Source organism: Diplotaxodon limnothrissa, linkage group LG3 (genome assembly GCF_057381915.1).
Source record: "Diplotaxodon limnothrissa isolate DT_005_m linkage group LG3, D_limnothrissa_male_GT1.1, whole genome shotgun sequence".
NCBI classification, from domain to species: Eukaryota; Metazoa; Chordata; class Actinopteri; order Cichliformes; family Cichlidae; genus Diplotaxodon; species Diplotaxodon limnothrissa.
Window position 1 is genome coordinate 56,221,672 of NC_140598.1, and position 23,959 is coordinate 56,245,630.

The window sequence follows — 23,959 nt, forward strand, 5'->3', positions numbered from 1 at the left end:
AGCCATGGGGAATTACCGTCCTTTCCTCTTTGCATTTGGAAAAATAAATAAATGAAATTTGTGCAAACGAGAAAACTTTGAGCCTTTACGGCATCGCAAGCTGCGGCAGACTTCAATGGTTATTCTTACTTCCTGTTTTTCCTGTTTCTGTTCAAAAAGCAGACAAGTAAATAAAACTTAAAAAGAAAGTCAAGCACATCTCAGCGAGTTGAACTTTTGCTCCCGTGTTTGTCAAACACGCTGTGATTACAGAGGGAAATTAATTGGCGGTCTTATATCCGACTGCTCGATTTAAAAAAAAAACAACCCACATTAAGCAGATCGACTCTGGTCTGTCTCTTTATTCGCATTTTCTCTGTTGAGTCAGAACAATAATAAGAAAATGAGTCAGTTCTGGTCATGTGGGTTTGCTCAGAATGGCTCCCTCCAAATTACAGCAATTAGGTGGATTTCATTGGCGATTTGCAGGTAGCGTTCAAGCTGACGTAAGACGAGGAGAATTAAAAATTGCACCTTTGTCCAAACACTCGCCAAATTTTCAGGGGCAGAACTGGAAGCGAGCCGAGGCCTTCTCTCCAACGAGATGGATATTCTTGTTTGTAAATCGGAGAGAGAAAGGAGTGAGTCATGAGGCACGCAGAGATGCATTGTGAATGATTACGCCAAACTGGAGCGTGAAAGTGAATTATGCATGTTTGGATTTGACAGCCAGATCGCGGCTGGGCAGCGAGAGATGCGTTTCTCGGGAAATAATCCTATTGGACAAGCATATTGTGACTTCTTTTTTTTTCTTTGTTGTTAAAGATATCTATAAGTTTTGTGCCAACGCCGGATATTTAGCGTCATGGCTGACTGGTGTTTTTGGAAAATTAGGAGCGCATCTCCTGGTGACAAAGCAGTATTTTAGTGCTCGGCATTAGTGTAAATACTGAGATGAATGCGGGTCTTACATCAGATTTGGATCAATAAATGAGCTGTTTTATTGGGAGAAAATGAGGCCCTGTCCTAGTTGGGAAAGGCACAAAAAGCGTGTGTGTGTGTGCTTGCATACCACATACTGTACGCATCTATGTCCGGGGCTGAGTGTGTGCCTGCGAGGAAGAGATGGTTGGGGAAAAAAAAGGTAGTGGAGTAGGACTTGGAACGGGAACAAAATCAATCATAATCGCAGTGCGGATTACTCCAGCGCTGCATACTGAGCAGAGTTCGCTCTCTTTGTCCCTCTCCCTCTATCGCTCTGTATCTCACTTCCCCCACTCCCCCCCAAAATCGTCTCAGCCGGCGACTGCGGCAGGGTGACAAACTCCAATATATTCTCTACACCCCTCATTCGTTTTTCTGGACGGCTCCGTGCCCGGCGGTGGCATGTATGCTCAACCGGGCAGAGAGAAGAGGGCGATGGGAGCTAGGAAAAAAAAATTAAAAAGGGATCTCTGTGGACCATTTAAGCGACGACCCGCAGGCTAAGTAGGGTTAATGAGCAGAGGGGGGAGAGGTAAGGAGGGTTCGTGACGCTTACCATAATTATCAAGGTTGCTGGTCCTATGAAACTCCAAATGAAGTAGGTGTCCAGGCGAAGCCAGCAACTGAAAGAGACAGAAATAAGGTGAGCGGTGAGGGGGATTTGAAGTAAGAGAGAGGACGGGTGAATATGAGTTGAGTGGGCGGTTGGGGGGGATTTGAGGTTATAGCCCTATGCTCCTGCGCAGAGGATATACATCAAGTGGGAGTCTGAGAGTGACACAGAGGAATGGGTACTTCAAATCACAGATTGCCGCAAGTGGCCTAAAGAATTACGAGCACTGGAATTCGGAGGAAAGGGGAGCTTTCAGTGCCAGTGACAGCCATAACGACGTCCTTTCATTGCCAAAACATGTGCACAATTCAAAGTGAGAAAAGTCACGAGCACGTTATGGATAAACCCGCGAAGGAAGGTTGGAAACTACCAGAGTTTAGTTCTTTTCTTGTTCCACTCTGATTAAATCGCCATTAAGGATGATAATATATGGAGATTTAATTAGTTCTCAATTGAATCCTAACTGTATCACTCCAAAGGAATTGGATTGACCTTGACCCCGACAGACACGGCCGCACGCACGGTCCTGAAGCTCTCAACAAAGTGCCTTACGTGTTCGTGTTAAACCGCGGCGACTCCGTGCGGGACTGTTATAATTATGTCAATAATGAGATAAAGCTCTTTCCCGACCCCACGCTTCACATCAAAACATTGCGGGAAGTCAATCGTCCTCTCGGCTGAAGAGAACCGAACACTGAGCAGGAGCAGAAGGTGACAGCGCTCCTTAAAAATGGCAAAAGAAAAGATACAGGAAAAAAAAAAAACATGATTCATGACCTGTGGTTGAATTATTAATCTTTTAATCTCCGCCGCAGCAGCAGATAGACGGCTCCATTTTTGGCCACTGCAAAATTACAGTCCATACAGCACTGTTGTCATTCGGGCTGACGGGGAGGGGAAAATGGAAGCGGCCGAGAATTCGTTTCAAATCCATTGAAGGTGGAGGTGAAAAATACACTTAAAAAAATGTTTTTTTGTTTTCTTATATGGAGCGAAGGCGATGTCAAAGTCCGTTTTTATTTTTTCATCCAAAAAACCCCCCAAAATTGAGCATCTACAGTATTTACAGCAGTGCCCACAGATTTAGCTGCCACTTTGTGTGCATTTCTTTTTTCTTCCTGTCTGAAAAAAATTAAATAAATATATCCGCAGACAATACTTTGAAACAAGAGAAAATACTGTATAACAAGTGACAGGACAAAAATCGACTGCTCCTTTGCTATTACCGGGACTTGATATGTCTCCCCTTCGCTCGTATCAATGGATGCGACGAGGCATCACAGAAAAACACATATGGACAGATAAAGCGGCGAGCAAACAAAAGCCTAACAACACACGGAGAACTCTGGCAGCTCATCAAAGCGCACGCTCTGAATGACTCTGTTATAAATTAAACTGAAGCTTCCATTGTTCCTTTCGCCTTCTTCTTCAGATCATAGAACGATTTAAAGACTCGGTAGGCGGCAGGAGCTGCAGGCTGTCATTTTGTTTTTGTTTTTTCCTTCCCTTTCCTCCTCTTACCTATCCTTCTCCACTTATGTCATGCTCGTGTTAGGCTTTCGGAGCAGTTTTATCTTCCCCTCCTGGTGTGCTAGTTTTTGCACTACTCCTACAGTAAGTGAGCAATAACAAACAAACACAAAAAAGTGCCGGTGCGCCATTTAAAAAAGAACCCATGTTCATGCCAACAGCCTGTTCTGTTGCCACGCCGTCCTTAGAGTCAAGGAGCCTTACTCTTATTCCCTGCAGCAGGGACAGTAAGCCAATGACCAAACAGGTGAGAAAAGGCATGTGAGATACGTAGGCTAAGAAGATGAGTCAAATCATCTCTTCGGTGTGAAGTTCTGCAGCACTTTTTGCCTCAAGGAGTGATCTGTAACTTTCTGGAGTCAACAGACCTCCCACCGCATCCAAATCACATGACCTACTTAAAATAAGCTTAACTAAAATAAGCAGCTGAGCTAAACTATGTACCAGTTCTGCATCCTAACAGTGCAGTTATGTAAGATTTGATAATGAAACCATTAAACCAGGGGTGTCAAACTCCAGGCCTCGAGGGCCGGTGTCCTGCAGGTTTTAGATGTGTCCTTGATCCAACACAGCTGATTGAAATGGCTAAATGACCTCCTCAACATGTCTTGAAGTTCTCCAGAAGTCTGATAATGAACTAGTGTGTTGACCCAGGGTGAGATCTAAAGCCTGCAGGACACCGGCCCTCAAGGCCCCTTGTGTTAAACTATTTCAAATAATACATATAAAAGCAAAGCTGCTCTGAATCAGACAGTGTTATGTGCTTTGGATCATCTCAACAGATATTTGGGTTTCAAATATTTGTTTTAATTTGATATTAAAGAGCACCGTTTGCTACCAGTTGGTTGGTGTTAAGCTTATTTTCAATTTGATGCCACAAATTTAGGCCAGCAGTATCGAGCTATCAAGAAACTAACTTTTCTTTTTTTTTTTTTTTTTTTTTTTTTTAAAAAGGTACCTCATGAAGACGTGCAATTTTCTTTGTGAAAAAAAATACAGAAACACATGTAGGGGAGTTTACTTTGTGCCGTCGATGTTATGTAAGCTGCCTTTGGCTGCAGATGGATTTGCATGTTTGCCACACGTTATACAACGGACACCCTTCCTGATGCAACCCTCCCAATTATCTAGCCTTGGGATGGGAGTGGGAGTTGCGACTCTCTGATTTTCAGATTTAAATCGCTGATCTTTTGCATGCAAGACAAACGTATCATTTACTACACCACGGAGCTCCTCGTATGGTCCATGTGAAGTACATATAACAAAGTCTAAGCAAACCCTTCCACATCCAGTTCTAGGTAAGCTAGCCTCATGTACCTTTTTCACTGGCACCCTGACATTGTTAACAACACAACAACAAAAAAATAAGCTGAAATAATTAATAAAAAAGGCACTGGATTGGGTCATATTTGAGGCCAGATTAAGGCCCTTTAACCTTTTCTCTGCACGTTCAATGGGATGAAAACGATTAACCAACTACTGTATGTAGATTACTGAATTACTTTAGCTAAGCACTGAGTCTACCCCGTAAATTTCGAGGTGGTGTGATGTATTACTTTCATTAAACTGGAGAAATCACACAGACTCGTGTCCTTATTTGCTGACCATTAAAGCAGCCTCCCTGGACGAGACGAGGGTTAACGTCTTGCTCAAGGGCACATTTGGAGAGTAATTGCTCAAGAAGCTGGATGGAAACCCTACTCAGATCAGCTTTTCCTTTTCAATCTTGGACAGCTAGAATTCAAAAGCTAGCTTGACCTTCAGGCTGCTGTAGCGATTTTTTTTTTGTTGAGTTAATATGAATCGCTCGAGATCGCTTCATTCATCTGCGGCGCCTGGTTCACAGCAACTTGTTGGATATCTCGACTCAAACGACACCACCCACGATAACGCCACCGCGGTACCAAAAATCAATTTGCAGCAGGACCACGCGCCGTCCCCCACCTCCTGATCTTCGCCACGTGTCGCGCCTCGTCCCTTCCCCTCATCCTTCAATGGCTGCGTATAATTGTTCCACCGGTGGCAGGCTTTAATTATTCACATGATGCCAAGGCTCAGGCGGTGGCAGCTATCGCCTCATCCATCACTAAGAACTATTGCTCCGCCAATCTACAAATGCGCCGTCTACCAGTTGCTTATGTGTGGAAGCCTATGTGTGCGAGCCGTTTATGATAAACATCAGAGAAGCAAACTGCTGATGCTGGTCTTCATTATTTTCAGATCGGTTTGAGATTAACTGAGAGGAATGGAGAGTGATCCTCCGCTTGGCACCGCTTTATAGACCGTGCTGCATTTCAGAGAGAAGAGCCAGGGAACCGTATCTTCTGCAGCTCGTGAAGGAAAACACAAAATGGGAGTCTCCGTCACTCCTCATCATTTTGTTAATCTCCTCTCTCTCTGCCAGTCTCCATGTTCACACTCCCTCTCGCCTCCCCGCTGAACCTTTCTCGTCCTCTTTGGTAATTTCGCTTAAGACGCCAACTACAACAGCTCGCCGTTTGCACCGGTATTGGATCCAACATGCAGCATGAACATGTGGAAATGTTCTATATTGTGGGTTTTCACCTAGAAAACGTTGGGGGAGTCACAACAGATACAATAATTCACAAAAAGGAACTGAAAAAAAAATGATGCATAGATAAAAAGAAATAAAAAAATATCCCAAGGCTTTGATCCCTGGTATAGAAAATTGGCTTTTGATAGAGGCTTCTTGATGGAAAAGCCATCAAGAAGATCAGAGGCCCTGATATAAGCATTTTGGCCAGCTTCTTCTTGTTCTTTTTCCTCTTTTGGAGCCACATATTTGGAAGAGAGGATGGAGTTAGCAGCAAAGGCTGCCAAGCTTGGTTAGCAAGCCATACCTGTTAATCAGTGCAAGTCAAAGACTTAAAATAACATTTCACTCACTTTTGGATGGGCTGTTAGTAGATTTAACCGTCCAGCAGGCTACATCTAAAAGGCTTAAAAAACCAACAACACCAGACCAACAGGGTCTAGTTGAATTATATAAGATGACCATATCTCCTTGTGTCTGTGCGGGGTTTCTCTGGGTGCCACTGCCTCCTCTCACAATGGCAATTTTGTTTATATAGGGCATTAAATTATACGTAAACTCATATAATGTAAACTATGTAAAAGCTTAACACAGAAGATAAACATAAAAACTACTGCATGAGAGCTACTGAGTGCAGGCCTGTGTGAGCAAGAAGGTCTGTATTTGAATCTTGGTAGAGGTGTAATTGATCTCAGGTCAGCAGCTTGTTTTAAAGAACAGGACCACTGATGACCTGAGAGGTCAAACAGCGAACTTCAAGAATGTGGTGGAGGGGCAGACAAGTCCAAATACATGCAGTTAGTGGGGTTTGGTTAACTGGTGATTCATATAGGTTTGATTTTGAGTTGTCTGCCTCTGTGTGTTAGCCCTGCGACAGAGTGGCAACCGGTCCGGGGCATTCCCCGCCTCTCGCCCTATGACAGCTGGGATAGGCTCCACTGGATTGGCTTGGATACGCAGGAGAAACAAGAGGAGGATAGATGGAAATACTCACTGCACATGATATACAGCCGTCATATTATGGAGGAAATTAGCTATAGAGCTCAAACCCATTTTGTCTACGATGTAAAATCAAGTGTTTCCCATGTCAAGTTCTGGATTTTATGGGTCGAGTAACTTTGGAAACGACACTTTTTGGCTTCATTTTTCAGCCCCGGAGGTTTTACGACTTGGAAAACACCCACATCTGTCATGCCTCTAGTGTAAAAATGAGTCTTTGTATTAAGAGCTGCAGTAGTTTTAAAGCTTAACATTAAATAAAATTGCAAAATACACTGATCTGGATGTGTAATGGGTTTTATTTTTATATTGATTTTATCCCCAGAAAGACCTGCAGAATATTGCCCTCTCTTAGAAGCTGCCCATATACAATAAATGATTAAATCCAAGCAAGAGTATTTTCCATTATGGTCTTAAAAAGATGTCAAAATATTATCTTTGTGGGAATTTCGTAAAGAAAGAAAATCCAATTCATCTGAAGAAATGTGGCAGTTTTGCTCACACGCTCGCTCCACATGTACTCACACTCGGTCGGTGCCGTAGCTGCGGTAGTCCACCGCAGCTGAAACGGCCACAATTAGCGCTGGGACCCCGTAGCCCACCAGATAGAAGTAGCGTCGCCGTGAGTGCTCGCTCTCAAACACCTCCACCAGCATGATGTAGAGCTGCACGCCCTCTAGGAACATCCACGTGAACGCTGCCAGGAAGAAGAAGTGGAGGAGGGCGGCGAAAACAGCACACGCAATCTGGGAAGGTTTAGTGGTGACAGAGAGAAAGAGAGAGCGGTAAATAGGGAATGGAAAAAACAAAACAAAAAAAACAGACAAGCTTCACTCGCTCTTGGCTGTTTTACCAATTTCCTGAAAGATTTAAATGTCACGCTGCAAGGCACAGCAACTGTGGCAAGGTGTGCCGGCAAACGAGCAGCGTTTTTTGACCTCTCCGTGCTCGTACCTTTCTAACAATTAGCATTGCTAAGCTTTGTTTGGCTGAAGTGACTGGATGTTTGCCTGTGTGACTGGCAGAGGAAACGCTGCAGCTACTGAGCCCATGTGCTCTTGTTTGCTGCAGCTGGCATGGATGAAAGAGAGATATGAGGGAGTGAAGTCAGCAGTCCAAGAGCCATTTGAAGCAACGCTACGGCCAGGTACGAGCAGATAATGTGCTTCCAAACTTTCCGAGCTGACAAGAGAGCTGTCCAGACCAGATGTGGAAGGCATAGATTGTTATTCGCATGTATGCACACGCCCACGCGCTTCTTAACAATAATAAGATACAGTACTTACATAGACTCATCTAATCATTGGCACAGTTGACCATAACTAGTGTATTTTGTCACTGAAATGGATTCAATTAAATTACTAAAAGGTTGAGTGGACATTAATTGCGGTCCAGGAGAGCGATCTTACAGCTGAGCTGTGAATCGTGCCCATAAAATGTTATAGAAGCAGGGGGGGCTAAAAGCATTATCTTCAACTTCACAGGGAGTTGAGCTAAACTAGGAGGCTTATTTTAGTTCTGATAGCTTTAATGATATTTAAAGAGCAAAATATCAATCTGCCTTGATTGCTCGAGGCTAGAAAGTAAAGGCACTTCCTTTCTTTCTCTGCGAGACATCATCATTTTTCTGCACTTGTAACCCAGCCGTGAACTAGCATGAGAGGACGGGCTATTATGATAAAAACAATGACAATAAATAGATCAAATTATTACGAAGACTGTTTGCAATAATGTGCATTCCAGTGTCTGTGCCCCAGGAAGGCAAAGCTAACTGTGTACTCTGGCTCATTAGCAAGTAGAAATGCCGTGATTGCGAGAAGCTGTGGGAGGAAATTAAAAAAAATCCCTCTGCCAACCTGTACACGTGTAATGACTCTGCATTTGTCTCCCGTATGAGTGTCGAGAACACACGCACATTTGAAGATGACTGTACAGTGACAGCAAGCCTCCACCTGCTACCCCAGCTGAGCTCTTGAGGAAAGTAATGCCATCCAAACTACAGTTATTATACTAGGAGGAGGTTTAGTGCATTGAACAGCTTAATCCAGATTAGTCTGAAGTGTTTGCAAATTGAAAAACTGCAACAGGAGGCTGGTTGTGGGGGTGAATGGATGAATTCACGCTGGCGAATGCATATAATATAACAGCGATCGAGATATGAGAATGTGACAGCGAGTTGGCAGGTGTTGCTGTGCGAGTATGTGAGTGCACTTTCAAGTATGTGTTTGCTTCGGCACAACCATAGGTGGGAGCATTTGTTGAATAAGAAGCATCCGATTCTTTTATTTCGCTGTTTCGTCTCACCGAGCCCGGCAGAGGCTGAAGAGTCCGCGGCCACTGACACTCGCTGGGAAGCAGCACTCACAGCACCACAGGACGCCAAAGGTTATATTTTCTCAAAACATTTTAGGCTCTTAAAACTGGGAAGAAGACAGTGGACGTACCTCACAGGCGATTCATCGAGGCAATTTAAATGCATCGCTCCGGTTTTACAATAAAAAGAGTGGCTTTTAGCTGTTTGAATCACTTCTACCTGAATGCCTCCATGGACTAGGAGATGGCAGACACATTCGCATCAGGCAGGTTTTCCACTTTTAAAGGTACGTCTATCGGCAAAACCGATATACTGAGGAAACTGGTTTCAGTGTTTGAGGAATTAGATGACCTTTTGTTCATAAGAAATTCTGGGAACAACAACACCAACAGTCATCTCAGCGTGATTTATACTATAAGGCAAATACTCCAGAGAAAGCACTTGGTGAGAGGTGGGGAGGAAGAACTTCCTTTAACAGGAAGAGACATCTAAGAGAACAAGAATGAGGGAAGAGCAGGCATTTGATGTTGCACCTCAGTGCTCATAAGACCCTTATGAAAAAGGACACCGAGGGAACAGTTTACCCTGCCCGGGATAGGGTCACCGGGGCCCCGCCCTGGAGCCAGGCCCGGGGAGGGTGCCCGAGGGCGAGCGTCTGGTGGCCGGGCCTTAGTCCATGGGGCCCGGCCGGGCACAGCCCGAAGAGGAGACATGGGCCCATCCTCCCGCAGGCCCACCACCCGCAGGAGGCGCCATAGGGGTCGGGTGCATTGTGTGTCGGGTGGCGGCCAGGAGCGGAGGCCCTGGCGGACTGACCCCCGGCTGCCAAGACTGGCAATAGGGACATGGAATGTCACCTCTCTGGTGGGGAAGGAGCCTGAGTTAGTGCGTGAGGTTGAGAGGTACCGGCTAGATATAGTCGGGCTCACCTCTACACATGGCTTGGGCTCTGGAACCAGTCTCCTGGAGAGGGGCTGGACTCTGTCTCAGTCTGGAGTTGCCCCTGGTGAGAGGCGGCGGGCTGGGGTGGGTATCCTAATATCCCCTCGGCTTGCTGCCGGCAGCGAGACCTGGAGGGGCGTGATTGGGAGGAACGGCCTCCCTGATCTGAACCCGAGCGGTGCTCTGTTATTGGACTTCTGTGCTAACCACAGCTTGGCCATAACGAACACCCTGTTCGAACATAAGAGTGTCCATAAGTGCATGTGGCACCAGGACGCTCTAGGCCGTAGGTCGATGATCGATTTTGTAATCGTATCAGCAGACCTGCGACCATATGTTCTGGACACTCGGGTAAAGAGAGGGGCTGAGCTGTCAACTGATCACCACCTGGTGGTGAGTTGGATCAGGTGGCGGGGGAGGACGCTGGACAGACCTGGTGCACCTAAACGCGTAGTGAGGGTGTGCTGGGAACGTCTAGCAGAGGCCCCAGTCCGCGAGATCTTCAACGCACACCTCCGGCAGAGCTTCAACAGCATTCCGAGGGAGACCGGGGACATTGAGTCCGAATGGACCATGTTCAGCGTCTCCATTGCCGAAGCTGCTGCATTGAGCTGCGGCCGCAAGGTGGTGGGTGCCTGCCGTGGTGGTAATCCCCGAACCAAATGGTGGACACCAGAGGTGAAGGGAGCCACCAGGCTGAAGAAGGAGTCCTATCGGGCTTGGTTAGCCTGTGGGACTCCGGAGGCAGCCGACAGGTATCGACAGGCCAAGCGGAATGCGGCTCGGGCAGTGGCTGAAGCAAAAACTCGGGTGTGGGAGGAGTTCGGAGAGGCCATGGAAAAAGACTTTCGGACTGCCTCGAAGAGATTCTGGCAAACCGTCAGACGTCTCAGGAGGGGAAAGCGGTGCTCTACCTGCACTGTGTATAGTGCTGGCGGAGCGCTGCTGACGTCGACTGAGAAAATTGTCAGGCGGTGGAAGGAATACTTCAAGGACCTCCTTAATCCCACTGACACGTCTTCCGAGGAGGAAGCAGAGTCTGGGGATGAGGGGAATGACCCGCCAATTTCCGGGGGCGAGGTCACTGAGGCAGTTAAACAACTCCTTGGTGGCAGAGCCCCTGGTGTTGATGAGGTCCGCCCCGAGTTCCTGAAGGCTCTGGACGTTGTAGGGCTGTCCTGGTTGACACGCCTCTGCAATGTTGCGTGGAGATCAGGGGCAGTACCTGTGGACTGGCAGACCGGGGTGGTGGTCCCCATCTTTAAGAAAGGGGACCGGAGGGTGTGTTCCAACTACAGGGGGATCACACTCCTCAGCCTCCCTGGGAAAGTCTATGCCAGGGTGCTGGAAAGGAGAGTTCGTCCGTTAGTGGAACCTCGGATACAGGAGGAACAATGCGGTTTTCGTCCTGGTCGCGGAACACTGGACCAGCTCTTTATCCTCTCCAGGATACTTGAGGGTGCATGGGAGTTTGCCCAACCAGTCTACATGTGTTTTGTGGACTTGGAGAAGGTATTCGACCGTGTCCCTCGGGGTGTCCTGTGGGAGGTGTTGCGGGAATATGGGGTGTCTGGCCCATTGCTACGGGCCATTCGATCCCTATACAACCGTTGCAAGAGCTTGGTTCGCATTGCCGGCAATAAGTCGGACTCGTTCCCGGTGGGTGATGGGCTTCGCCAGGGCTGCCCTTTGTCTCCGGTTCTGTTCATAATTTTTATGGACAGGATTTCTAGGCGCAGCCAAGTGGCGGAGGGCTTTCGCTTTGGTGGCCTCAGAATCTCATCTCTGATTTTTGCAGATGATGTGGTTCTGTTGGCTTCATCGGGTGAAGGCCTCCAGCTCGCACTGGAACGGTTCGCAGCCGAGTGTGAAGCAGCGGGAATGAGGATCAGCACCTCCAAATCTGAGGTCATGGTTCTCAGCCGGAAAAGGGTGGAGTGCCCACTCCGGGTCGGGGATGAGTTCCTGCCCCAAGTGGAGGAGTTCAAGTATCTCGGGGTCTTGTTCGCGAGTGATGGGAGAAGGGAGCCGGAGATCGACAGACGGATTGGGGCTGCAGCTGCAGTAATGCGGACGTTGCACCGGTCCGTCGTGGTGAAGAGGGAGCTGAGTGTAAAAGCGAAGCTCTCAATTTACCGGTCGATCTACGTCCCTACCCTCACCTATGGCCACGAGCTGTGGGTAGTGACCGAAAGAACGAGATCGCGGATACAAGCGGCAGAAATGAGCTTCCTCCGAAGGGTGGCTGGCCTCTCCCTTAGAGATAGGGTGAGAAGTTCGGCCATCCGGGAGGGGCTCAGAGTAGAGCAGCTGCTGCTCCACATCGAAAGGAGCCAGCTGAGGTGGTTCGGGCATCTGACAAGGATGCCCCCTGGGCGCCTCCTGGGTGAGGTGTTCCAGGCATGTCCCACCGGGAGGAGGCCCCGGGGCAGACCCAGGACACGCTGGAGAGATTATATCTCTCGGCTGGCCTGGGAACGCCTTGGTATTCCCCCGGACAAGCTGGAGGAGGTGGCTGGGGAGAGGGAGGTCTGGGCCTCTTTGCTTAGGCTGCTGCCCCCGCGACCCGACCCCGGACAAAGCGGATGACGATGGATGGATGGATGGACCTCAGTGCTTCAGTGATAATGTGAAGTATCAGTCGTAAGAGTTCATGTCCGCAGAAACACACTGGCTTTGAGCCACCCTTCATTTCTTTATATTTTACAAGGAAAATGGGAAATGGCTGAAGTGACTTACTGAAACATACATGGAAATAGAATATACAAGGCAAAAGCAGAGTCTATAACTCTATAAAGCCTGAAAGTCAATATCTGGTATGGCTCACCTTTATTCTTCAACAGAGAAGGAAAACTATTAGTCAGTTAGGTCAAAGCTCTTCTGTTGTCTGTCCAAATGATCCCACACTGCTTCAATAATGTTGAGGTCCAAGCTATGGGGAGGCCAATCCATGACTGATAGATATATCAGTCATAGTTCCAGAGATAGTTCCAGTTTCTATCCAGGTATGTTTTTCCTGCATTGGCTGTGTTTTTAGGATCAGTTCCAGATGATCCCAAAATTTTGGGATGCTTTCCAGATAGCATTTTAAGTTGCAGATGGATTTCTACATTCATAATTCTATTAGTTTTTTTAGAAGATGCCTAACAACACCGACGGAAATCATAACAGAGCCTACATCTTGTTTCACACATGCCTATCTATGATACAAAACCGCTACTGAAATCCTCAGGAGGGTCGGATGCATCTCTCAGGCCCTCTTCATCAACTGTTCATCAACTTTTTTTAGGCCTGCCTTCTTATTTTGGCCTTATCAAGTGGTGGAAAAACTTTTAAATACCCTCAGAAAGTCAGGCGAAATATTGTTCAGAAATGAGGGGTGGCTCAAGACCTTTGCAGAGTACTGTTGCTACCTGTGCTTGGCTATTAATAAAGCTTGTCGCTTACAGTGTGAACACTGGAAATTTGAACAGAATGATAATTATGTACAAGATGAATAAAATCCTCCCACCATCACACCGAATTCAACATCATTGCTCACTTATTACACAAAACATAACTATCGATTATTAACATTTTGAAACATCTTATATTGATCATTGATGTGTCCTAGCTTGATCTGCATTCTAACTGCGAGCACACAACAAAGAAATAAAGCAACGTTGTGATAATCTTACCGGCTGGTCACCCCGATTTATCCCCACCAGAAAGAGGGACTCGGCAATGAACAGACTGATGCACAGGTTTTTATGGATGGTGTTGCGATCGCTCTGGAGGCCACGGAAGAAGCAGAAGGTGAAAAGGCTGATGAGCAGGCAGACCAGCGACAGGAGGATGCCAACCCAAGTAATGACGTCTAGAAGCATTTCGTGAACAGGGTTGGTGTTCTGCAACAAAAGTGATGAGAGAAACCGATAAAACCAAGGCCAGTCCACTGTTGGTCATGTCATCAAAGAAAAAAAACAACACAAAACAAAGAAATTTTGAGTTATTTTTCATCTTCTCAAGAAGCATTTTGATGTTTGCCAAGACCGCTTCTTTTATATTGATATAGATTTTACTGGTAAAGGCAAGACAAAAAAAATCTGTGGTGAAAACAACAACAATAACCGTGAATACCAGCGACAATCCTGAAGCTTTTATTTTCATTATTGTTTCGTGGGGTAAAGTGCATTCACTCCACCAGCCAATAAACCACTACCCACAAGCCACAGGTGGCAGAAATGAATCATGAATTAGTCAGTGTGAATCAATTTAAAATGCCCCCCCCGTTGTTTCATTTTGGTCGGGCAACAAAGTGAAACAAAGTGAGCCGCGCAAAGGGCCACAGGTGTCGTAGACCAGCACAACAGGAATTCAATCAAACCACTACATGGTCAATGACTTTCACTGTTGCTTTTAGATAATTTTCCCTTTTCACAAAGTAATTTGCCACCACAGCCAGTTTTGGGCACTAAAAAGCCGTTTGCTGACAGTAAATTCAGGCTTTAGCGGTAGAGATAAGAATCAACAGTTATTCTCCTGTAGTCACGAAAGGGAATTTACATCAGCCCATAAAAGGCAAGTGCACATAAGGGATGATTGGACAGGAGTAGGAAAAGGCAAAGTCGACTAAAACAGCAGAATCTGCAGGATGGTTGAGTTATTTGATCTCAGTTAGAACGAACCAAAAACCCAAACAAACCGGTGATGCCTCAAACACTTCTCAATAACGTCCCAACCGTTACACTTATTTAATTTATTTCCACATAGAGTCGGCTGTAACACCTGACACACTGAAACATTTAGCTGAAAGTTAGCTAAACGTAATGGACAAATGGCTAAAACAGCTAACGGTAGAGGAACATTATCTTCTTTCATTCCAAACTCTGTTCACTGGCATTTCATTTCAATTATAACCATCTACTAAGAGTGAAAGCTAAATAATGTACCATTCAAAATCCCATTAAACAGACTCAATTGAAACATAATGGTCAGTGCTAATAAAAGCATGCTAACAAGGCCGATGGGCCTTGGAGCAATGTTGTGAGCCGTGGCTCCGAAGATACAGCATCTAACAAAGCCCGCATGAGTGATTTCCAGTGCAATCCCATCTGGAATCAGGAGAAGGAAAATGCCATTATTCTGATAACTCCGCTACCAGCGAGGAGAAGCAGACTTTCCAAAAACAGACACCATCTATATGTAAAGCGTGTGGTTCAGAGAGCAACATCTTGATTTAATAACTAAACATAATTACTGCATCAAAACATAATGATCAGCTACTGTGGCTTCTATATTTCCCGAAGGGATTGTCCTCTTTCTCGGGACTGCCGGGCATTGATTCAAAAATAAATAGAGGAGGGGGGAGGGGATAAAGTGCAAGTTTGAAAGGTGGGCTGTTAATTTAAAAGAAATCTGCCAACCTCACAGCCGGCTGTCGCTCCTGACGGGGGTCAAAAAAATGTCTGGGTGGAACTTTTGAGTCTTGACTTAAAGATTACGTCTGAATGCTAATGAAGATCAAACAGGCATTATTTTAAATGTCACTTACATTTAAGTGCAGACGGTAAATTTGCATTGATGGGCTGTTAACAAGACCACAGCTAAAAACTAAGCCAACTGTGCAAGCACTGACATTGTATATAACCACCTAGCTGTCTGTTATCAAAGGCTGTGCATGCATACATTGGCCTGCAGCAACTAAACATACGACTTTGAGCTACAGCGCAGCAAGTAAATATTTGCATACACTGAGCAATCACCCTACAAGAGGCATATGCCTAATACGTCACTCAGATGAGTCTCAAAATCAAACTTTTCGAGCACGGTCAGCAGAAGAGTTCGAGCCAGGATGGGGGTGACAGACCAACTTCTGAGTCAGGTAAGGCTGAGGAAGCTTAGGTGATGCAGAATCACAAAGAAGCCTTGTTTAGTAGCAGCTCAGCTAATACTAGCAGAGAGGGGAACAGATGCTGATCATTAACAGGCTCTGGTACAATAACAGCCGCAGTGCTCCTTGAGTCTGGGGAGAGCGCTCTTTTGATTTTCCTGCCTGATGAGCCGTTGTGTATATGTTGGAGGGGTGGATTGGGGGAGGAGTGGGGCTGGCAAGATGTTGTATACAGGAGATGTGTATGTGTGAAACTAAGGCTGATTTCCTTATACTTTAGAAGGACGCTTATGCAGAAGGTGTCAACAGATGCCGATGTTTGCGCTTGCATGCTCTGCGGTGTGCGGTGCGTTAGTCTTGTTTTCAGCCCGACGTGCGACAGAGCCGTCGATGCAGTGGGTGGTACCGGCCATGGTGCATTGCGAGAGGACCCCGAGGTCTCCTGGGCTAGCTGGCTGTGCAGCGACTGCAGCCTCTATCCATCACAATCTCACCTTCAATTGAAGAGGGGCCCGGTCAGAGAGAAAGAAACAGCAAAGGAAGAAGAAGAGAGAAAAAGAGACAAAGCTATAGAAACCGAGAGTAGGAGCAGGGAATGTATCTACACCTGGGTGATGGATTTACTGCGGGATGATTTCTTTGTTCTGGGAGGTGGATGATTACTGAGACGTCGCCAAACACAAAGTCTCTGCTGAAAAGTTCCTTTTACTGCAGGTGGAGGGGGGGTCTGCCCAGGCAGGGTGGCAAATGATGTGATCTACAGTGCCTCTGCGCCTAGCCTTACAACAACAAGCCGGCTTGTAAGGGTCTCTAAAGTGGGCAGACGTAATTTACTCTGAAATTTACTCACTGCGGCGCAAGGGCGGCCCGGTCGGACGGCGTCCGTGTTACTTAGCAGGGCGACGCACATTTGTGCACATTCGATTTGTCCTCCAATGTTTTTCTGCCCCACATTTTTCTTTTATGTCTTAAACACACACGCTTTTTTCATTCCAGACAGACGCCCGGGTGCGCACAACACAAAATAAGGTTTGTGGGAGCTCTAGCAGTGTTACACAAAAGGGCACACACAACAATGCATCGGTAATAATGGCCGAGCCGTCTTAACTTGACGTCACATCACATGCGCTTTATTATGATGACATAATTAAGCGCCGAGTCCCTCACATTTTTTACCCTCTGTGTTTTTATACACCGCTTTGTATTTAATCATTAGTTATTCTTCTCTGACTCTTTTCCACAGTGTGTCATGAGTCCTGTCTCCCTCCCCTCACCCCTAAACTAGTCGTGGCAGATAGCTGCCCCTCCCTGAGCTGGTTTTTCTGGAGGTTTCTACCTGTTAAAATTGAGTTCTTCCTTCCCACTGTTGCCAAGTGCTTGCTCAAAGGGTTTGCTTCATTTTTAGTTTTCTCTCTGTTATTGCAGGCGCTTTACCTCACAATATAAAGTGCCCGGAAGGGACTGTGGTTGTGATTTTACGCTATATAAATAAAACTGAATTGAATCCTGTGTCAGAAGCCGGAAACCAGCCTCTGAAATGATGTGGAGGAGGTAAGGAGCAGTGACAAGAGCAGAGTGTCAATCCTTCATACCTCAAATAACCGCTCTTACTGTGGGGCCACGAAGCCAATCCAATTAAAATGCATAAATCTCCCCATATGCCTCCAGAGCTGGGCTCTGACTCATGAAACGCAGTCAGGCAGGGCAGACAGTTGCGCTATGGGGTAGTGGCCCCACTGCGGGGAGTCATGTGACAAGTTCACCTACGGTACGACCAAGGATTTATGATCTGCACGGGGATGAGAAACAGTTGCGGAGAGGGCACATGAATCAGGGCTCTCGGCAAATTCGTCACATTTAAAAGAGGGGGAGAGAGATTCCGGCTCGCGTAGCGGGAGTTGACATTCAGCACATGCACCGAATGTCACACTGTGTTCTAGGCTACAATAACTATGATATAACGTCCAAGCGTGACTTTGAGTTGCTATGGAAGTTAACATGGTTTCTCTTCTCTCCATCTGCGCCTTAAACATATAAATAGATTTATTTTGAACCACTGCTCTCTTGTACAGTGCTGTACCATACTTCCTTTGTTGCTCCATAAAATACACGGCGAACCTTGGCTGCATCATCATAGTTGCTGTCTGATGGTGTAAGCATGGAGATGTTCTATAATGACAGTGATGAATGTTGCCTAAATATCACCCTCTCCATCATCCAGTGGGATGTGTCACTGATTTATACTTACTGGTCTGTTGGGAATAGTGACACTTACTACTATCTCAATGGCTCACACGGGCTTATCTTAGCACATACATTTACTACGCAAATAATGGCCTACAGGTGTATATTCTTTGAGCTGGGGTGTTTAAGCCTATATTAAAAAACTTCTGACTTTGCATTTACCACTAGCAAGCAGATGGTTACATATTAGCATAGAGAGTATGGGGGATGAGCGTTAAATTTACCCTTAAGCAGAAGTTAATGTGATTGTTCCTGATTGACGGAGACAAATGCAGTCATATGGCAGGAAAAACACTGAACACGGACCAAACTTCAGTCGAGAGAACACCTGAGACCAGGGGTGTCAAACTCCAGGTCTCGGGGGCCGGTGTCCTGCAGGTTTTAGATCTCACCCTGGGTCAACACACCTGAATCAAATGATTAGTTCATTACCAGGCCTCCGGAGAACTTCAAGACATGTTGAGGGGGCAGTTTAGCTATTTAAATCAGCTGTGTTGGATCGAGGACGTATCTAAAACCTGCCTGGAGTTCGACACCGCCGGTCTCGGGTGTTCTGTAGACTGAAGTTTGGTCGACGTTTAGGGTTTTTCCTGCCATATGACTGCATTTGTCTCTGGCCATCAGGAACTTCTGAGACGATCCATCCAGACAGTCTCAGATAGTCTCCATCCAGAACGCCTGAGACGATCCATCCAGAGCACAAGGTTAGTCATTAATCTGCTGCTGCATGGTTTAGATAACTCACGATTGAAATCTTAATTAGCCTCAGAGTGACTCTTTTCTTAAGCATTTAAATATTTGGTGTCTGGTAAACTTTGAGCCCATTGGTTGCAGTTACGTCATAAGGTTTTAAAAACTGAGCTTAAAGATGTGTAGCACATGGACAGGGCTAATAAAAAGTCAGTTTTCAGGGGCTTGTTTATACTAACTAAAATAAGATACAGAGCATTACAACACATTAAAGAGCTAACAGCCTTGATGAACGCAGCAGGAGCTTGGAGTCAGAAGCAGGTTGATACGTCATCGCTTAGCAATCGTATGTTGATTCTTCAATAGTGAGACCAACTGACCTACTAGATTGGTTTATACAACAACAAAGCAACATGTAACCGAAAACCAACTGGAGCCGCCAGTGCTAACAAGTACTATGGCGGTCAGATGATTCATTTGAAATTTTAACGGGGTGTCCAAGCTCAGCGCTGCTATGAGAAGCAGCTAAACCCTGTCTTCTTTATGAAGTTGAGTAGAATGAATTTATTAATTGCGGTGAATGTCTTGAGGCTCAGTGAGGGTTGCATCTCAAGGTTAGAGTTATCCTTGCGAAGTCTCATCAAAGTAAACTCATTTGCGTCAATTCCTCCAAAAGCTTTTCTGCAATCGTTCTGAAAAGATACAAGCGACGCGTAATCTCTCACACGCAGACGCCGTCTGTGAGAACGCTTTTAATTTGTTTATGTGGCCAACGGCGTTTCTCTGCTCGGATTGCAGAATCAGTCAAAGGAATCAGCTCTGTGGCCAGATAGACCCAAATTAGCAAACTTAAGTGGTAGCGCATACAGCACTGACAGCGCTCGATGCCCTTGTGATAATCTTAGTCGCAGCTACCCGTTTCTCCCATTTCTGACATATACGCTGCGTGTTAACTCCTTAAATCAAGGAGGCCTTAATTTAGTTCATTGAGGAGAGCTCATTTGGAAGAACTGAACATGATTTATTAAGACAGAGAAATTAATTAATCTATTTGGCGATTAGAGTCCGATGACCCATCGTGGCAGAACAGAAACCCAACGGTGACTGGAATTAGGGCACTTAGATTGGTCTAGACGCTGGTGGTGGTGAAGATGGAGATGGAAGTTTGGATGAGTGACATTGGTTAAATGGAGATTGAGAGGAGGTGGGTTGCAGGAAGAAAATATGAAAGGGAGAATGATGGAAGAGCATTGAGATTTAAAGTAAGCAAAGTGGAAGCTGATTGGCTCAAAGAAGGTGGACAAGAAGGTGATTGGACTAAAGCAATAATGACAGCACTGAGTTTGACAGTGTGGCAAGGAAGAAGTGATGTGAAGAATTGACTGGCAGCAGATGACTGACTACAAGCTTCATTTGTGCGCAACTTCATAAAATTATCAGTTATTATCATGTAATTGTCTCTTAAAGGGGAGCTCATCTGTGTTTTCCCATTCCCCTTGTAGCCTGTAACAACAGTGGATGCTCTTACTGACAAGACAGAGGAGACGTGTGAAACTAAGGCTGATTTCCTTATACTTTAGAAGGACGCTTATGCAGAAGGTGTCAACAGATGCCGATGTTTGCGCTTGCATGCTCTGCGGTGTGCGGTGCGTGACACATTAGTCTTGTTTTCAGCCCGACGTGCGACAGAGCCATCGATGCAGTGGGTGGTACCGGCCATGGTGCATTGCGAGAGGACCCCGAGGTCTCCCGGGCTAGCTGGCTGTGCAGCGACTGCAGCCTCTATCCATCACAATCTCACCTTCAATTGAAGAGGGGCCCGGTCAGAGAGAAAGAAACAGCAAAGGAAGAAGAAGAGAGAAAAAGAGACAAAGCTATAGAAACCGAGAGTAGGAGCAGGGAATGTATCTACACCTGGGTGATGGATTTACTGCGGGATGATTTCTTTGTTCTGGGAGGTGGATGATGACTGAGACGTCGCCAAACACAAAGTCTCTGCTGAAAAGTTCCTTTTACTGCAGGTGGAGGGGGGGTCTGCCCAGGCAGGGTGGCAAATGATGTGATCTACAGTGCCTCTGCGCCTAGCCTTACAACAACAAGCCGGCTTGATGGGACTCCATGTAAGGGTCTCTAAAGTGGGCAGACGTAATTTACTCTGAAATTTACTCACTGCGGCGCAAGGGCGGCCCGGTCGGACGGCGTCCGTGTTACTTAGCAGGGCGACGCACATTTGTGCACATTCGATTTGTCCTCCAATGTTTTTCTGCCCCACATTTTTCTTTTATTTCTTAAACACACACGCTTTTTTCATTCCAGACAGACGCCCGGGGAGACCGGCGTCTACACACGGAGCAACTAGCAACAACCAGAGACCATGTGACTGACATTCTGCTACGACGGGCCAAATAAAGGCTGGAGAAATGAGCGAAAATAAAACAACTGACAATGAAAGTGATACTGCTGACTGACATAGGGCAGGCTGGTAAATATATTAAGGGGTCAACTGGAGCCTTAGTGTGTGTGGTAGCATTGGGTGGTCATCTACAAAGTGATACCCAGTGAACAAATCGCTTACAGTGGACTATGGAAATAAGCATTATTGGGCCCCTTTTGGGAACATTTGACCAGAAGCACTAGAAACAGTTGGGCCTCTGCGTGCTGGCTTGCTCATTTTCTTCAGTGATTCAGAATGCACAATATCTGAATTAGTCTAAGGAACTAATTGACTTCAAAAATAATGAATCCCAATGAGAGACAGTCTGGAATAAACTGCTGAGAGTGTCTACTAACCACGCATACTGTTCAGTAGATTCCAGTGGTGGATACAAATTTACGTTGACCACACTCATCATGGTCAAGTTGAGCGTGATTACAATGTGTCACTCTTACACCGAAAAGTAAAAGAGTGCACATGTATCGCTTTTGTAACAAATGCTTGGCCTAAAAGGAGTGACACCAAAGACTGTATCACGTGTCGAGTAAAATTACATACAAATTGTATTATGATTGCTATTTTGAAACAATGTATCACTTGAGGAATAGCCCTACATTAAAATAAAATGAAGTCAGTGTATTACTTTTTTTTTTAACCAGATTTGAGTTTTACGGGAAAAAACATAAAAACAAAACAAAGAAAGCCCACATTGAAATTCTGCTGGGCACATCCGAAAGCATGCAGCAACTTCAAACCGCTGTCAAGGACAAAAAATGACAGCATTCATAATGTCAGACGGGCAAGCAGAAACATTTCGCCTCTTCTAATTTGACGCGTGCAGATTTTGAATGCAATCATAACTTGGGGTTATAAATGTAACGCCGATACCGATGACAGTTTATTAAGGCCCAACGTGTGGGTCTGTGGATGTAAGGCTCATTATTTCTGGCTAGTGTGCATGCATGGAGGGGGGGTGTTAATGATGATGGCGATACTGCAGTGAGTCTCCATCCTCAAAAGGAAAAATTGTAATTACAACTTGCCGATCTCCCTCTCTTTTTTCCCTCCTTTTGCTTTGGCGATGCTACTGAGAAATAAACAAGGCAAAAACAATCTGTGGCTCTGAGGGTAATGAGTAATAACAATGCAAAGATGAGCAGTGGTATGTCCTGTTGCCATGGATACAAAAACAGATAGTCTCTTCAGTTTATGAAATTTCTTTCTCTGCCTCTTTCTTGCACACATCCAGTCGCGCGTGCACACACTGCCTATTTCCCCCCCCCCCCCTCCATTCAGAGTGTTCTCAGATCCAGCACGGTGACAGTTTGTCAAATAAAAAGCCTCCGTGGCTTCAATTCAGAGCCACCTTGGAACAAGCCGCCTTTTATAACGTACAAGTAGAAAAGATAAAGAATAGGGCAGGGTGGAAAAAAACACTATCACTCAAAGCCGGGGTGTAACTACTGTCCACTTTCCGCGGCTGAACGCAGTGCCACAAGCAAGCCAAGCTTTCCAAAATGTTAGTGATTGCCTTGACTGAAAGAGCTCCTTTTACTGCATCCCTTTCTTCTCTTTTTTTCTGCTGCTTTGCTTTCATTGCGTGAAGGCTCCCATTCTTCGTGGCTCCCTCACTATTCCAGACTCACCCTGCAGGGAGCTTAGTGGGTCCAAAAGTCATGCTGCTGAGTGACAAACAGTGGCTCTCTCTAGCTAGAAGTAAACCACACCATACAAGACTGTGTGGGTTATGTGTGTAGTGAGAAGAAAAAAAAAACCAAAACATGGTGACTTAGCCACTTTCTCTTATTAAAAAAATCACCCTTAGAAGCAGAACACCAAACAAAGACAGCATTTTATGACACGTGAGAGCCAAAAGATAGGACATGATGGTATTACATGATACTCCAACGTGCAGTGTGAACCCTTCTCCTTCAAAAACAATCACTGACGACTATTCTCCACCAATATGGTGCAGATGCCATTGGGTGTACGAGCCAGCGCCCTGGTTGTGCCAGCCGGTGTACTTGCTGGATTTTAGGTGTGCCTGCTTTCCATCAGCTTGAGGCCTGCTGTGAGATCCTCTTCCTGGGTGCCTGCGCTGCTCGGGATGTGCTGTCTCAATAGGAATTGCTGCTCTGTGTTCTAATATCTAAACTTTGTATCCAAACTTGTCATGTAACATATATACAAACTGAACATGTTGTATTTTTGCCAAAAATTTGTCCTAACAAAAAAACAACAACAACAACAACAAAAAAAACACTGTGAAAAAAGTCGACATCAAGCCACGGCGAGCTGGTCGAGACATTTCTCCACAAGAAAAGGAAGAAACTGAGATTCTGGGTTCATCGAATTCTCTCAAGAAAGCAGCAGCAGGGAAAATTTCATGGTTTGATCCAGGAGTTGAAGCTGTATCACGATTTTACACTTCCAGTGTATGAAAGGCTTTACTTCTTAATGTTTCTGCCCGTTTCTTTAGTCGGCGTTTGTTTTATTTGTGGGTTCAAATTTGCTGCACAGGAAACTCGTATTTAATGGACTACTATTTTAATTTTAAAAAGTATTTGGATGTGTGGAAAGCCACCACCTCCAGCTTGCAGTTTTTTTTTTTTTTTAAGTTATGCTCTCTCCAAAAAGCTACCTAATTAAAATATAGGTTAATCTTTTAAAGAGGGTTGGTGAAGATCACGTGCAAAAAAACAATGATGTATCAGAAAAATACAAGATGACTCAACCTGTAGCTTGTGTCAAATATAATGACATGTCAGTTTCCTGCTTCCTGTTTCATCTACAGCAGCAGGAAA

The 23,959-nt window shown here is 45.6% G+C and overlaps 1 protein-coding gene across 3 annotated transcripts in view; it reads right to left on the reverse strand.

Moving 5' to 3' along the window:
• LOC146636642 (adhesion G protein-coupled receptor L3) overlaps positions 1 to 23,959 on the reverse strand; it is a 268,557-nt gene that overhangs the window by 26,179 nt on the left and 218,419 nt on the right. For all 3 annotated transcript variants that reach the window (XM_085349627.1, XM_085349626.1, XM_085349628.1), the window contains 3 exons: positions 13,593 to 13,802; positions 7,185 to 7,405; positions 1,520 to 1,586 (listed from right to left, as the gene is read on the reverse strand). In XM_085349627.1, the coding sequence (XP_085205753.1) occupies positions 1,520 to 1,586; positions 7,185 to 7,405; positions 13,593 to 13,802 (498 nt within the window). The remainder of the gene's footprint in view (positions 1 to 1,519; positions 1,587 to 7,184; positions 7,406 to 13,592; positions 13,803 to 23,959) is intronic.